General features: G+C 40.9%; 1 protein-coding gene across 1 annotated transcript; it reads right to left on the reverse strand.

Moving 5' to 3' along the window:
- Positions 1–6,812: 6,812 nt before the first annotated feature.
- Positions 6,813–10,192, reverse strand: LOC115015756 (uncharacterized). The gene is made up of 2 exons (XM_029443294.1): positions 9,896–10,192; positions 6,813–9,131 (listed from the first exon to the last, which is right to left on the reverse strand). The coding sequence occupies exon 2, from the start codon at positions 9,125–9,127 to the stop codon at positions 7,334–7,336; it is 1,794 nt and encodes a 597-aa protein (XP_029299154.1). The 5' UTR covers positions 9,128–9,131; positions 9,896–10,192; the 3' UTR covers positions 6,813–7,333.
- Between the last annotated feature and the right edge of the window lie 7,368 nt (positions 10,193–17,560).

Consider the following 17,560-nt stretch of genomic DNA (forward strand, 5'->3'; position numbering starts at 1 on the left):
ACCTTTGTCTTTAAGCATTATATCATGTTCATATTTGTCAATCCTGTCAATCCCAAGGTAGTAAAGACCTAAAGCATACGCTGCTTTATCATCTCTTTTACTCTAAATATCACAATCAGAAATCCTTTATTAGTCCCACAACGGGGAAGTTTACCTTGTTACAGCAAAAGAACAATAAAGTAAAGTGGCGACCGTAATTTACAAAATGAACATCATGCTGTATTGAAGAAGACTTGAAACTAGTGATTGAGACCATAATCTCAGTTGGATAATGGTTATTGAGGTAATAAATGAAGTGGGAAGTAGGGTCATTTTCTCATAGACTTCTATACAATCTGACTTCTTTATGGAACCAGTGAAGTCGCCCCTGATGGACGTTAGAGAGAATGCAGGTGTAAGGCACTTCCACATTGACTTTACTTTGGTTGCCACTTGTGTACAGCAGAGAGCTTGTCAGGCACAGCAACAGTAACTAAGGGGGTGGGTTATGCTAACTGTCAACACATCAGCACCTCTAACATTCCATCTCAAAATGATCCAAGGCTCACAGGGTTAATGGAAAACATTTAGGAAATGGAGAATATGAAGGAAAAGGGAACTTCCCAAACATGTGAAACAGATGCTTTCTTTATAAAACTTCCCATGAACTCTACCGAGTCTCTACAACGAAGGCAAGTAAAATCATTTTGACAAGATAGATGAGGTTGTATACCACCTGGCACAGCTCAGGAAACTCTATGTCAACTTGAATTAACATTATATCCTCAAAAAGAGACAAATAAAGCAGCTTGGTAATCTATTTAGATCTTTTTCTCCTACTTTTGGAGCAGAGGAAGGAATCTGGCTCACATAGTTGGCCTCAATAATGAGCTGGATGAAAATCAATACACCCTCTCTTATTCAGTGCGTGTGTTGGTCTATAATTAGCTTATAAAACATACTAACTTCTGTAGTGGTTTATGTGGCTCAGAACACACAATTTGCGCCTTAGAAACAATAAAATACCCGCATTAAAAAAAACAGTTTTAAGCTGAAACAGATAAATATTTCTGCAGAATGTTCATTATTTTGCCAAGGAGTTTATCTCCCTCTTTTCTTTGCCCACCAAAAAGGGCCTTGGTGGTTGTACATGCTTATAATTGTACATCTGTTAGCAGTTAAAACTGCGTACTTGGAACCACCGAGCTTTCTGCCGCTCGATGAGAGCAGCAACATGTTCCAAGAGCAGCTCGGACCCGGCTCAGTTCTCTCACTTCATCTTCTGGATAGAAACAAAAGAGATGTTTGATTCAAACGAGGCCGACCTTTGGTCTCCATGGGAGGGACGCTAGATGCGGAAGTCACCGGCTTACCTTCATATCTCTACTTTGATTTCTTGTCTGAATCCTCAGATGTTGCTGAGTGAGCACAAGACAAGAAGATGAGAATACAAGGGGAGAAGGCAGGGAGGTGGAGTGTAAGCATGAGATAGAGAGACAAGGCATGAAAACGCCCCCGGAGATGATTGATGACAATAGCAAAGCAGATTCAAGGCCTGCCTTCGACGCAGATCTCTACCACACCTTTTAGTGATGATAACGTCACATGGCCCTTTTCTCCCTCTTGGTTAAATTGTTATTTCCAATGTGACAATCACTTTCTCTCCAGGAGGGAAAAAAAGGGATGTTATTTTCAGTATCCCAAAGGTAGGAAAGCTCTGAGAGTGAGCGAACGTCTAAGTCTAAGATCCCTCTGTCTTCAACAGGCTTTGTTTCATGTTCTCTTCCAGTCTCTTGCTATTTTTTAAAACCTTTTCCGATAAGAACGCATTGCTATTACCCCAAACAAAATGACTTTTTGGAAAGATGAAATAGATAGACCTCCTATGTAGTGCAAATGTGATCATCCCCAACAGAGCCATTACTATTTAGGTTATTTCATTCCATTTGTTATCCCAGATGAGTCCCCATGGCTTTCAGCTAAAGCCAATGTTTTCTGGAATAAAAGAAGGTTGTGTATGATGCCAGCTCCTACCAGTAGCTCTGTCGACGCAAGGCACAACATCATGCAAACCAGAATCACACACCAGCTCACAGCAACAAACCAATTCCAGACAACAACACGTTTTATCTTCTTCCTCGAATCCCGATGTGGCTTAATGCAAGTGGTTGAAACAAATAAAAAAGTAATATATCTACAGCAGACTCAGTTGTGGAGGAGTGTTTTCACAAGCCAACTGTTTTCATCATGCATATCTATAATCAATATAAATGTTAAAGTACTACAATCACAGTAATTAACCTTTTCTGTGGGTTGCCTATACTTTCCAGTAAATAGAGAGATACAGGAAGTGCATGTACTATACTTATGTACACTTTTCAGGTACTGCTACATGAGTATTTGAATTTTGTGTTACTTTATACTTCTATTCTCCCACTACATTTCAGAGGGGAGGATGATGTGATGTGACTGGTAAATGTTCAAGTACTTTAACCCAATCTTTTTGGCTTGTGACCCCTTATAAAAATGTCTAGTTGGGGCACCTTGTCATGTTTTAAATGGCAGGTGAAAGGTTTACTCTCTAAACAACATCAAATTGCTTAATTTAAATAACTGTTCAAGGCTCAAAGAATATTAAAATTATATTAAAAAACAAAACAAAGAATAAACATTTGTGCAAAAAAACTTTCTGAATGAATCATCGCATGACCACTAAGATTTACCTTGTGACCCTCTGGAGGGGGCCTGGCCCTCGGAGCAACTGGACTAAACTTCTGTGTTTTTACTTAAGTACGATTATGAATGTAGGCGTTTTCACTGTGATATTGCTGTTTTTATTTAAGTAAAGGACCTTAGTTTTTATTCCCCCACTAGCCTGCCTCATGTTTTCTGTACACGTCTATAGCAGCGGGTTCTCCAGGAGAAGACAAAATGCTGTGATCAACGAATCATGATTCAGCTGGGCTGGAATGTAATTATAAAAGCATTATGAGGAGCTGAGGGCAGCAAGAACAAGACATGCAAGAGAGAACAGCCCAGGCTCTCCTTGCCACCAGGTTACTTTACATATCTGCAACCCAAGCAGCTCAACCCTCCCACCCACCCCTCCAGCTCCTGGCTGTGGTAATGACCAGGAGCAGTCACTGTCTTCTTGGCACGGCCCATCTGTTGTTTTTGTTTTTCAGACGGTAGTTGTTGGAGGGGAGAGGGTTGATGTGTGGGCTGGTGTTGGCCTGGGTGAGGAATGAGAAAATGATGGGAGGCTTTAGCCACAAATTGTAGCCGGTCTGTTATTACAGAAAGTTGAACGTTAGCAATGGTTACAAGTCCAAAGCGTCGGACACAATGGTCATCTCTAAATGGAGCCTCAGCCTAATGACGCAGTTTGTACGTCACTTTGGGCTCCATGAAGAGGATGAAGCAGAGGAGGTGATTTGTAGCTTGACTGTTCCCACCACAGACGTGCAAAAAGGAATCTACTGAACATTTATATCAAGAATTCCTGAATCAGAAACATTGTATAATATACTTTAACTGGGCGGTAGGGTGGCTCAGTGGCCAGCACCGGCTCCCCACAACAGGACTGTCCTGGCCCTTAAATCTCCACCCTGGTCGTTTCTGTGTGGAGTTTATATGTCTCCCACGTTTCCTCTGGTTTCCCTAAATGCTAATCTCTGAACCCATTGGATATCAGTCTGACGACCATAAGACTTTTGCTTACATGCGCAATTATTTACAGTCCGATTAGCAACTTGAGACTCCAGTTGGAGTTGGAAGATGACATTTACGACGGGATTGTTTCAAAAGTAGCCAGTTTAGAAGCTAATTTTAAACTAAATCACCGTCAGACAATAGCTTATGGGTTCCCAGATTGCATTTCGGCCAATGCGTTCAATTAAAGCCGGCGTAAACCTGGATTGGTCAATACTACTAGGACTACAAACAGAAACCTGCCTTACATGCCAAAAGGTGTGCATGTGAGGTTATTACTCGTCATTACCATTGACCCTGTGAACTGGAAATGAAGACGCTGAAGAATGGCTGAATACTTTTCCTAAATAGTTGGATTGAATGATTTCTGATTAATTACCAGGTTGATTCACCAACACTGCCACACTCTTTGCCCATTTGCCAGTGTACAGGTTACAGCACATGCCGCATGGAGAGGGAGAGCAGTGAAAGACTTGTTGATGAAATCTCATAATGTATCTTTCCTCTCAGGGGTTTATATTCTGGTCCTTCAGCCATTGATACTAGTGTAAATATATAACTTTCTCCTCTCAACGATCCCCAGACAAGCTGGCTTTTGTTTGCAATGTAAGCAGCCCACCGGTTGCTCGCTTGCCCTCTCTGTGTCATACACAGTCACTGCTAAAGCCAGCCATTGTTCCAGGCCAAGATAATAGTATCAGTCCTTGACGGGGGAAGTTACAGTCGGATTGGCACCAGCTGTTAAAGCAGCCATACTTTGTGGACCTGATTAGATTACAAAATTACACTCCATCTCATCTGACATTAATTATTGGGCCATAATATGTAGCTAACCTAGCACTGTGCTTTACAACCCAGAACTACAAACACATTGCATGGTGCCCTTCTGCAGTTAAACACGTCCAGAGTAAAGACAGACATCTAAATCTTCTGCCATAGTGTCCAGAGAATCGGTGGATAATGTGCTGACTTTAATAGGGAATTCAGACAGAGTAATCAGTTTCCCCAATCACAATTCACAAGGAAAGGAGAATGTTTTCCATTGTTGGCTATTGTTGCCTGACCACCATTTGAGATTCTTGTATGTACTGTATGTGTGTGTGTGTGTGTGTGTGTGTGTAGGATCTAGCCAATAATGTTGAGAGCTTGTGATTCATCAGTAGTGGACTCTGCTCATGCTGAAATATAACACTTTCAATTTCCTCGTATTTGCTAGAGATGTACACCAGTGCATGTGTTCTCAAGTGTGTCTAAATGCAAGAGTGAATGGATACAAGTTGTTATTGTCTGGTAATCTGGAAGTGTGTGTGCAGATGTGTGTTGCAGTATAGTGAGAAGCAGTCGATAGTGTCATCCTGTCAGAGAGGTAGCGATGGATCCACTAAATCTAGGAGGGTATAGATTAGGAAAACTAAGTAGAATATGTGATATATGAACACATACAGGGGAATAGCTTAAAAACACAGGATGAGGTTAAAGGTCAAAACTTTAATGTGTCCAAAATGTTGGTTTATAACTAATTACTTGCAAAACTAATAATGATAATGTGTGTGTAACACTATAAACTACGCCTCAGAGAACTGCTGGCACGGCTGAATACTTTGCTCTTGTTTACATGCAGTTGACAAAGGCTGACACAGCTTATTCCTCTGTAACATAGGCCTTAATTGTTGCCCAAAAACTATTAAAAACAGGTAATGAGCCAAATAATTGCACTGGCTGATTTTACAATGAACACAAGGACTAGTTTATTTTGAGTCAACCTCTTCTTCAGTCGGAACTAATGTGCTGAGTGCCACATGGTAGATCTGACAGTATTGCAAGATGGACCAACACCTTTTTGATTTTGGGTTAGACTTATCATTTAAGTATGTAGTTTGCAAAGTACTGAATTGGCTGTGTTGAAACAGAAAGCCTCTTTAAACTGATAACACTTGACACTTATAATCAACGCCTGCAACAAATGATGAAACATGGATGAAACCACGACCTGAGTGTAAAATCAACACAACAGTAATTTCAGGCAATCTGCCTTGTATGACTAAATCACACAAAGGGCAACTTTAAAAACCAACTGACGCACTGCCATCTGTCATAAACAGGACACATCATGAGAACGGCCCTCTCTTCATCTGTGAAATGATATATACCATCACTTTAATTATTGCCCACACATCTGTTGTCACTGCCTGCAAAATCCCCAAGCAGAACAGACAACGGGCAGCAACTGTGGGAGAGTGCGAGACGTAGGTAGGTTAGTGATAGATTTACTGAGTGATGTATTGGAGAACAGAGTGCCTGAGATTTACGGCAAGTCTGCTGCCTTGGAGGCAGAGACACCTTCAGAGCCGTCCTGGATTGTTCCTAGTACAATTAATAATGGAGTATTTACGAGGCCCACATCTCCCCTCAGAACAACGAGGCTGCCGCCTTGGTGCCAAACCACCAGCAGACCACATCAGAGAGGCAGACGGAAAGCAGTGAATGAGTGTGTGTGTTAGAAACGGGAGTGAGAACACACACTCGATGATTTGCCACAGCAGCTCATTGTGATGCGTTCAATTTTACGTTATTTGAAAGTGAGAAAAAAGAGTTTTCTACAGACAGCCTGAGGGCCAAAATAAAAGAAGGAATGCATATTGAGCAACATTTCGTTCTCACTTTCAAGTCTGTTTCAAGTGATTAGCACCTCATCACAACTCGGTGGGCTTTACTTTTCCAGAATTCTAAATGATTAAACATCTTATATGTGGTTTGTATTACAATCCCAGGGCAGATACATGGGAATTATTTGTTCCTTAAAGCAATAGTTTGACTTTTTGGGAACTATTTGCTTTCTCGCTGAGAGTAAGATAAGGAAATCAATACCACTCTCATATCTGACAAGTAAATATAGGGCTGCAGCCCAACAGCAGTAGGTTAGCTTAGCAAAAGATTAGAATCAGCTAGCTTTGCTCTGTCAGAAGGTAACAAAGTCTGCCTACCAGCACCTCTAAAGCTCTGTTATTAACATCTTATTTCTTGTTTGTTTAATCTGTACAAAAACCCAAGTGCAAAAATGATAAGTTGGGGTTTTACAGAGGATTATGTGGCGGACCCTTACTTCTTACGGTCAGTAAATAGTTCTGAGCTAAGCTAACTTGCTTTTGGCTATAGCCTTATATTTAACAGACATGAGTGGCACCAATCTGTTCATCTAACTCTCTGCAAGAAAGTCAATATTTCCCAAACTATTCCTTTAATTAGGAACATACAGACACAGATACAAACTCAGAACAAACTAAATGTGTTACCTTCAATAAATACAATGATTTTATTTAACAGAAGATTAGACCTCTTGTTAGTCTGTTAATATTTCATATGGTGATTTCAATGTTGAAACGTTCTACTTGAAACTGTAATAAAAAAGCACTACATGAGTATGCATTGTTTGTGATTAAAACACATTAAAGGCATCAGATCACAGTCACTGCTTATCTTCATTTTCCACAGACTTTAGAGTGAAGAGAGGAATTTGAGTATAGTGCAAGCTCAGACTGACTGTAAGGCTATATCTTTCTTCAGGATTTCCTTCCGAAGGAATGAGAATCACGATCCATGTGGCCTGCTCTACATACAGTAGCTTCAGAGATCTCCTTTTGTTTTACTGAGTCTCAGATTGAAATGTCATTTTATTCTCTTCCTCACTCTCCAGCGGAGCATACTCGCAATCACTTGGCTCTAAAAGGTTGAGATTCGCCTGTACTGCTACCAGTTTTTGCACCCTGTCAGCTGAGAAAGAACCTTGGACCTTTGTATTGCAAAAGCGTGACCGTAGTTGCTCGCAAGCACCTGTTGCTGGTGCAATCTGGAGTATAGCAGAGGCCACAGCAGACAGCGGCTCGGAGGAACACAGCCCCTTCCACCAGGTGGATGCAGACACGTGCTGGCATGAGCTCCATATCCCCGCACCCTTCCATAATCCCTGTTTAGCTGAGAATCTGGCAAAGCTGCCAAGCACTTTACCCTCATCAAGATCTAGATGGTGCGACAGGTTGGAAATCACGTAGTAAGCGTTGTTTATCTGCTCCCCGGAGAGTGTCTGCTGTCCAACGTGCTTTGGATCCAGCATGTAGGCCGCTGCGTGGATGGGCTTCACGCAAAACTCCTGACACCGGTCTAAAGACGCCATGACAGCTTTCTGTTCAGCACTGTGCAGCACGGACCCCGACAGCGAAGCTCCGATGTGGTACCTCAACTGACTGAACATGTCAACAACACTAGAGAGTACAGCATCTTCTCTTTTCATGTATTCAATATAATTCCCAATCAAGTACAGCAGGTTTCGACTGCCGCTTAACCCTTTCCAAAAGGATGCATCCTGTACCGTGGCCCTGATGGATGCTTCAACATCTATTGTGGGTGAGACGGCCATCTCTTGTAGAGAGTTCTGACCCTCCAGGAGGCTGTTGAACATGTTAACCACACCAGTCCAGTCAGAGTTAATAGGCAGTGCCAATGTTGCCCCATTAGCAGTGTGGTTTCCTATCTTTGTGGTCTGCCAGCATCTAAAGGTCTCCGCTAACATTTTTCGCTCTCTGACATACCTCACCACCTGTTCAGCTCTCCTACACAGAGCCTTCATCGACGGCGTTGCAACCGCGTCATCGAAGAGCTGCTGGACGCCACACACTGTGCAGCCGATAGCTGATATGTGCGGGAAGGTTTCTTCCACTTGAGCCCAAGCTGCCATCATTTCCGGGGAGCCATCAGTGACAACAGCAAAGACCTTTTGTGGTCCCACTTCATTTATAATATCCTTCAGTTCCTCAGCAATGAAAGCGTTTGTGTGTGTCTGCTCCTTTGTCGTTGTCCGTTTGTAGAAAAGCGGCACAGGAGTTGCAACCATATAAATGATAGTTCCAGTTTGTTTTACGTTAGACCAGCCACTGCAGATGATAGTGACACAGTCGGCTTTCCCTATGGCCTCATGAACCTGACTTTGTACTCTGTCATATTCACAGTCCAGCAGATGAGAGGACAAAACCTCTCTGGTGGGCGGACAGTAAGCTGGCCGGAGCACGCTGAAAAATCGTTTCCAATAAATATTGTCTGTGAGAGTGAGGGGTGACGAAGTGGCATACACAGCTCTTGCCAGGCACTCGTCAGCGTGCGCCTGGCTGCGCTGATCCACTGAATCAATGAGGAACTGTCCCCCAGGAGTGGCAGATGGTAGGAACGAGAAGGAGGGAACAGGAATGGAGGCAGAGGAGCTCCCATCTGGGCCCTGTGACTGCTGCGAAACCATGGAGTACTCCTTGCATTTATCCAAATGCATCTGCATCTTTGTGGCATTTTTTGTGTATGTTTTTAAACAGTAGTTGCACATGAATGTTTCTCTCCCTTCTTTGATAGCTGGGGTGAAATGCTTCCAAACACCGGACTGCAAGCGTGGCATTGTCCTGTATGGGCAAAATGAAGAAAAGTTCAATATTAACTATGTATCAAATTGGTGAAATTAAACTTATTTTGTGTCCTAAAATGTCAGAGTAACCACACTGATACTAATAAAGTCATAAGTATTGGTGTATGTGCTAATTAACTAGACTTAAAGGACAATTTGATGTATTTGGCTGTGCTTTTTGTGCTTGCTGGACTTTGACATACGTAACACACATCCCTTCTCTCTTTGGTTGAGAGTAGTCTTTTTTCCCTCTACCTTTAAAATTACTTACATTACCTTCAGATGGTGGTTCCCAGTTTATAACCCCTTAAATTAATTATGTGGTCTTGTGAACCCTTATCACAGGTGACATCAGGTCTACAGGTTCAATGTATTTTATTTGAATGTTTTTTTAGTTTGTAAACGTTTCTTGTAATTCTCAAACTAAAAGCAAAGATTGGGGAAATCGTATTTTGTGTTACAAAAATGTTTTTTTCAGTCCTGCTAAACGTCACAACCCATCACGATTATATTGGGACCCTGTTGGGAGGTGGGGTACCACTGCCTTAGGACAATCTAAATTGCAAGTAAATGATTGTAACAAATTCCTTTGCAGTGCATAATTGGTACTGCCAATTACACTTCCACTTGCTTTGAATTACATTTTAAGATGAATGTAATATTTATTCACTGGGAATGTAAAAAAAATCGTTATGGACTATTACAGAAAAGTACAGACACAATATAGTAAATAAGCTCCTAGCCGTTAGCTTATCCACCCACCTCTATGTATGGACACTATTCCACTTTCACAAAGGTCTGAAAGCACATTCACAGCCGCCTGTGGCTCTGTCTTGTTGTGAATCTTCAGCTGAAGTTTCTGTAACTAGCTGTTTTGGCTAACTCGAAAGCCTGCTATAAACGTTAGCAAAGTGGTTAAAATGAAGGAAAAACGGTACAAATTATCCCAGCAGTCAAATTTGACCGGTTCACGGACAGTCTGCACATTGGAAGTATTAAGTGTTACGCTCTAATTTACGAAGCAATTTTGCAAAAGGTGTCGAGAAAACTGCGCCGCACGCCATTGTGTTGAGAGTGTAGCTACTTCCTGAACCCGTCAAGTACGGAAGCTCACGTGGATCAATAAACGTAGGTTCGACTGTGGAAGTTGCAGGGAACCAAAGAGAACTTGACGGGAGGCGAAATGCTGTGAAATGGCAGGAGACTCTACAGCTGGACCAAAACCATGGGAGGTAAAAGGTAAAAACCTTTCATGCACAGAATGGCTATGATAATAAGGTTTCCACTGGTAGAAAGTGCTGAGAATTGCTCCTAGTTTTTGTGGAGAGTAGGCTTAATTTACTTATTACGTTTTTTTTTTTTATTCTCATGGCGGGTTCAAGTGGTGTGTTATAATTGTATTATCCTCAGTTAAACTCCGGTCACAGTCTCTATTCTCAACTGTCCATCCTCTCCTTTGCCCTCCTCCCACTCCCTCTCTCTCCCCGTAGTGCCATAACCTTGAATTATATTTGGCCCTAGGTTAATTACGTGATTTAAGGTCATGTAACGTTAACCTTTTTTGCTTTTTTAAAATGGCTTTAAATGTTTAAAACTCAAATAAAGCTGTTTGATTATAAAAAAAAATAAGCTTTTAAAGACATAATACTGAATGATTTGCTGTATGGCTTTGTCAATAAAGGCTCAAATTGTTGGGCAAAATCGAAAAGGTTCAAGCACAGGTGTAATTAATAGTATTAATTGCAGCAGTTTTTCAGGTCCAAGGTTGGTACTTTGATTGTTAGCTTGGGTGGCTTGCTCGAATGTTCCTGCTTTGACAGTTTAAAATATCAGCTGTGAAAAAGGTTTGTTAAAGAACAATTACATTACATTGCTAACAACAAAGTCTTATTCGGCAAGAAATACGAGCGGTGTGTTAATTATTAGTTAATTAGACAAGAAACGCCTGAGCAAATATATCCAAAACACTTAATTTAGCGGTAAAACCAAACATGAGCCTGACATGTTGGTAATAATCCCTCATTGCACACACAAACTATGTGCACACGTCCAGTACAGCTAACTAGCTACCAGCTAGCTTACTAGTGCAATACAGTAGGTCAAAGTTGAATCAGGAGGTCAGTCTGCAATCTTTGATGTTGTTTACAATGGACAGTATAGCTAACCATTTTACTAAGGCTGCAACTAACAACTGTTTTCATCATTAATTACTCTGCAAACTATTTTCTTGATTGGGCTAATTGTTTTCGTACAATAAAGGTCAGACAATAATGAAAAATAACCGCGGTGACGTCTTCAAATGTGTTTTAGTTTTTTTGCCTGACAAAAAGCCCAATTAAGTTAATTACACATTTGATAAGCTGAAATCATCAAATGTTGATGATAAATTATCAAAATAGTTGCCAATGTTTTGTTGATTTGAATACATTTATCAGCTCAAAATATTGCATTTTGCCTTTCCTCTTTCTTTTGACTAACCAAACCTAAAAGCCAAAAAGTGTGTACTGTAAGTATAACACATGTACTGTGTTGCCTGATTGTCACTTTTTTGTTTGTCCTAGAGTATTTGTTTGACCCAGAATAGAAGACCTAGACCCTGGTGGTGTAGGTCTGTTCTGGTTTCGGTGTTAATAGCCCAACTGATTTGCTCTAACACTAAATGACAGTGATTATCTCTAGCTCGGGGTCACATTTCAGTGCCATGTGTCTGTCATTAGAGACATTTCTGGAGTTTATACAGTGTCCAGGTTTTTATGGAGCGGGGAGTACGGCCAAAGTAAACTAACTCTATCTAATTTCGGGGCAATCTGAGCTGGTAATGTCAGGTTGTATCATGGCACACTTAAGAGAGACGGAGACAGAAACAGGACACAGCGCTATTATTTTCTTGTCTCTCAGCGTTGGATTAAGTCGCCCAGCCCTTCTTTGAGAGCATCAGTATTCGAGCCAGAAAATTAAAAGTCCAGACCACAGGGACACCAGTAGAGAGGAAGCAGAATGATGTCATGACATGGCAGTGATGGAGGGTGATGTTGGTTTTCTGGTTAGTTGGCGGGTTTGGCTGCTCCTCAAGCCTTCTCCGGTCTCATGGGAAATGTTTCGCCATTTATTCAAAGGATAGACTTTTTTCATACTTAAATGACTTGATAGGTTATTCCACCGGGGACAGAAGAAACAACACAATCAAGATGTCTCGCAGTAACATAATTTGATTTAAAGCATTAAAAGCACATTTTTTAAGTATGATAAATTATTTTTTTTTGCCGTTTCGTTCCAGATTTAGTTGTCCCTCAAGCAAAAGTGTCCGTTCTAATCCCATTTACTCTGGAACTGTAACAGGATGACATACCAAAAGCAGTTTCATGCTGCCATCTTGATTCAACCGTCAGTTTTGCACACAAGTCATTTTTGTGTGAGAATAGAGTAATACAAACTGCCAAAAATGTAACGATAACACATAGCCACGTCTATACGTTGGTTGTTGGGGAAAATCTGACTCAAAAATTAAAGTTATCATTTAAGATCCAAGAAAAGCTTTCATGTGTTCTCTGTGAAATAACCTCTCTTTATATCACTCTGTAATAGTCGGGCTTAACCCGTCAGCGCTAGCTTTAGACCCAAACACTTTATGACATAAAAGCCTTTCAACTACTTTATAAAATGTACTTCTTTAAAATGAAAAAGCACCACACACTCTTGACTTAGGAAGGCATTAGGCCACTCAATAGAGATGAATTTTATTGTATAATTTTATTCCACTTTAATGGCCGATCTCTGCTTCTTAGAGCTTAAAGCTCAAATTACATCATGCAACTGTTAGCAATTACTTGATTTATATCAGAGCTCCACTACTTTTAAACGGACCGAAAATAGCTTTAGTGAGGTCTTTGAGAGCAGTTTATATGAAAACGTCACTTACTGTATGTTCTATTTGTTGTCGTGAGAGTTTAGTTTTTAACACCCAGTTTCATTTGTTCTCTCTGTCTGGGGTTGGCATTTATTAATGTTAGAAGTCTTTCCACATTGTCTTAAAGCTTGCCTTCAAACAGTAAGAGTGTTTTAATGGATGTACATTTGTGTGTGTGCTCTAACTGCTTTTTCTTTTCTTATTTTGTACACTGAGAGCTCTCTGTGCTCTCAGCTTCTATTCTCCTGTGTGTTTGTCGTATCAGAAATGTAATTATTGTCAGATAATAATTTGAAGTCGCTCTCCATGATAAGGCTGTGACTTATCCAGGTATCCAAGCTATAAAAACATTTCCAGGTATAATTGGTTGAGCTCTATTCACGACTGACTTCTGATTTCATCAAGCAAACATTACTGCATTCCAGTTCAATTAAAAAAGCCAAACATTGCTGTCACCGTTCTCCAGCAGCTGTGCAAAGGCAGGACAGATGCATCCCACAGCCTCTCTCAGTAAGCAGTTGGGATCCATCCACGTCGTTTATAAACCACCACGACAGTTGCCCGAGTGTGATTCATTATAGTTTAATACAGGATTAAGCTAATTAGCGATCATAATCAGTCCAATTTTCACGGCGCGTTCCTCCAAACTTAAATCATTGATCTACCCTTGCATGCTCTACCTTTACCACCCAGCAGAGGCCACTGTGGCCAAGCACCTTCACAAGACCTTTGACATGAGTAGACATCTCTCTCTCTCTCTCTCTCATATGTCATCATAATTTTTGAGACATTTCCCTGCTCTTACATGAGATCGCTTTGTAACTGTGACTGTAGCGACGACTGAAAATCACAATTACATAGACAGCTGCACAAGTGAGTCATATCAAATTAAACGTTTAGCAGCTTAACATATTGAGTCACAAGTGAATTGTAAAAGCAAGGCAAATTGCTTTTCTTCCAGTTGTAAATAAATGTGGGAAAGTCTCAAAACTCATGACAACACATGCAAAAGGAAATAGCTCTTTAAGCATCAAGGAGCACGGGTCCCAAGTAGATCCTCATGATGGAGAGACACTTAATGTGATGTTTAATTGACAAAAGAGCTTTATGTTTTTTAGACGAGATGAGGTGCAGGAAAAATGACATGCATCGCTATGCTTTTCCACCACAAATGCTCTTAAAGGATATATTCACACATTTTCCAGTCAATGGTCAAGCCCCTGTGTACATTAAAAAAAGTTAATGTCTAATTATTCCTTCTGTTCATACTGTGACTATTAAGAGATTCCTTCATAATGTGCTTCCGATATAAGTGATGTGAGACAACATCTACAGTCAACATCTTCAGTTTATCTGAAGCAAGCGAGGCTTCAGCAGTCTGAGTTAGACAGATTAGGTCAGTATTTTCCAAAGTAACCGTCTTTTCATGGGAAGCACAAAGAGGGAATTCTTCCCAAGTGTAATGTGGCAAGATGCACTCTTAATTTGACTAACTCAAACTGCTGAAGCATCAAAATAGCTTTAGGTCGATGTTTGAATATATGTTTCGCACAGAATAAGGACTGTGGAGGCGGTTCACTTCACAGCCAGAGTAGACGGCAGGAACAAACAGTGACTCTCTCAATGAACACGGCATGTCACTATTGTTTTAGGACCAACTGGGGAAACATGTCCACCTATCCTTTAAATGTTTGTGCATCATGCTGCCAGTTGTTTTGTTTCTCTCTATTTGGCTCAGTTTAGTTTGACCACATTGCTGGATTGTGTCTAATTATACTCTGGTCTTCCATTTGGAGCAGCTCAGACTGTCCTTAGGTCCACGTCAGGTTCAGAAAGGTTTTCAACAGGTTTTAAAAAGAACCATGGGTGTGAATCAACACCAGCATAGACCTTCACTAAACTGATATGACTGCAGGCCAGGGTAATTATTATAAAGTGGTTTTGTAAGTTATTGCTACATTTGTTTGTATTAGTTTTGAATATGGAGACTTGTGTTATAAACCCAGAGTAACGGGGTTATGACTGCATCACACTAGTACCAATGTTCTTTGATAAAGCCGAGCCTCTTGTGTCACATCTTCTGTCGCTGCTGGTTGAATGTTACTGTGTGCAGAGGCAGAAGGCAGCGTTTGCTTGCACTTACCATAGTAATCTCTCTCTTCCTCTCTCTGTCCTTGCAGAACGTTTCACTTCACTGTGTGATGGAACTGGTGAGCAAAAACAATAATATCCGCCTGCCTGTAAACAGTCATTTTCACAGGTACAGTAGCTCGCCGCTCACTGAGCATCTATAGGCACAAGATGGATCTATTGACCAAGAGCGGCTGAGAGGCTGTGTGTCTCATCTCCTCTCTGAACACAACTAATGTCCCGTAAGGAAGCAGGTGTGTGAGGGGAGGCGGATCAGCAGTGAAAAGAATAGGCTAGGTAAAGCTTAATGGCTCAGATGGTGGTTGGGAAATCAATCTCCTTCACAGCCTCTCTCCTCCGATTGTTTCCAATCCCTATTTTTGTTTCCTGCATGAAAACGACAAGCTCGGGCGCCTCAATGAGCCACAACTATTTGTCTTTGAAATTATCTTACATCCAAATGGATTTTTCGCCTGTTTGTTTTGTGTTTTTTCTTTTCTTTTGTGAGGCGGGGAGAAAACGCAACAGACTCGAATGCTAAATCTAAAAAACAACCTGCAGATCCACTGAAATGGAGCGACATTAATGATTAAAGCGAGTTCACAGACAAGGAGTCTGTGGATATAAACACCAAAGCCATTGTTTACTGCAGCAGGCAGAGGTTAAACATTTGTCTGGTCCAGGACTGTGAAAAAAGACAGCATATTCTCGAGTGTCTGAAGTCTGCGAGACCACTCCTAACAGCATTGTCTCTGTTGGTAAAGGGCTTGAAGCAGCAGCCTGCTTTGTTACACAGCGAAGTCAGGCGGGAGACAATTTGTCTAATACAGAACAACATTTAAATAACAAAAGAGCTGCAACAGCCAAGAAATACAAAATCATTTACAGAAAAAAACTAATGACGTTGCCCACAGTGTTCCTGCAGTATAGTTGGTGTTTACAATCACAGTGTACACATGTGTAGTGCAGGAATGCAAAAAAAAGAAAGCTCTGCCTTCAACAGCAAATCTTCTTCACACAGATGTACAGCATTTGTTCTGTCAATGTTATTTGTCAACGATCCATTAACCCTGTATGCTCATTGTTGCTTCTTCTGGTGAAAATATAGTGTCGTGACCCGAGCTCAACCCTCGTAGCAGGAAGCATGGGGCTGGCTCTGGGGCCTTACAATGATGTGTTGTCATAGTGACCCACAGGCTGACACAAACAGATGCTGATAACGCTAAAATAACTAGCCCAAAAAGATCGACAACCTGATCCACGCAACACCGACATAATCAAAAACAGCAAAGGTTCACAGTCCCACGTTCTTTTCAGCTGCAAGAATAAAGAAAGAAAAACGGCAGGTCAAACCAATGACTACAACAGACACATTCTTGAAGTGTCAGGGGTTAAAAGGAGACCTTTGGGTTGAGTGCACATGCTTCCAATTAGGTCTCAAATAGGAAAGAGGAAACAGTTGATTTAGGAATATTACTGAAGAATGACTTTAATTTGCAGAGAGACGAAGGGACCCTGCATGCGGGTACCAGTGTCGGCACCAAACAAGGCCAGACAGCATTAATCAGCAGCACTGGGGCTGAACTCACTGGAAACAAGACGACTAGGGGTGACATGTGTTTATCATCGCCCTCCTGATAAATCCTATCCTTTTGACAACAAGTTGAAAGAAGAATGCTAAAAGTAAAGCAGATGGAAGAGGCAGGGTTGCATGAACTGAATAAAGGTTCAGCCTTGATTGTTGCTTTTTTACTCCGCAGCAGAAACCACACTATTGTCACTTCGAGCTGGCACAGATGGGTTGTGACTGCTGTGACTTTTAAACCTTAGGCTCATTTGAAAGGCAAATGCTCCAGAATTAAATGTCAATATATTGCTCCACGCAAAGCCTCATCTTAATAGATTGCGAAGGCCGTGACTCACTCGCTCTGAATATTTCAGCATGCAGCGCTATTGTGTTGATGATGTGAAGTCGATGAGGCTTGTTTTTTTGGATTTGTAATGTATTCATTTGTAATTCTAATGTACTTAAAAGTGTGTTGAGATGAAAACTAGGTAAAATAAAGTAGGGTTAGGGTAAGTTTATGATGTAATCTGTAAAGACAGATTCTTTTAACTAAGATTACTTTGATTGAACATTTAATGTGGTATCTGTCTTTCAGGGGTGAAACTTGTGTCCAATGGTGAAGTGTAACGAAGTACATGTGCTAAACCTAAGTACAATTTTGACATAATATTATGCTACTTTATAATTTTACATTGCAGAGGGAAATATTGTACTTCTTACTCTACTACATTTATCTGACAGCTGTAGTTACTACTTCACAAAACTACGATTTCACATGCAAAACATATGAAGGTATTTTTTAAATATGATGCATTAAACCAAT

The sequence above is a fragment of the Cottoperca gobio genome, chromosome 11 (genome assembly GCF_900634415.1).
Source record: "Cottoperca gobio chromosome 11, fCotGob3.1, whole genome shotgun sequence".
In the NCBI taxonomy this organism is placed as follows: domain Eukaryota; kingdom Metazoa; phylum Chordata; class Actinopteri; order Perciformes; family Bovichtidae; genus Cottoperca; species Cottoperca gobio.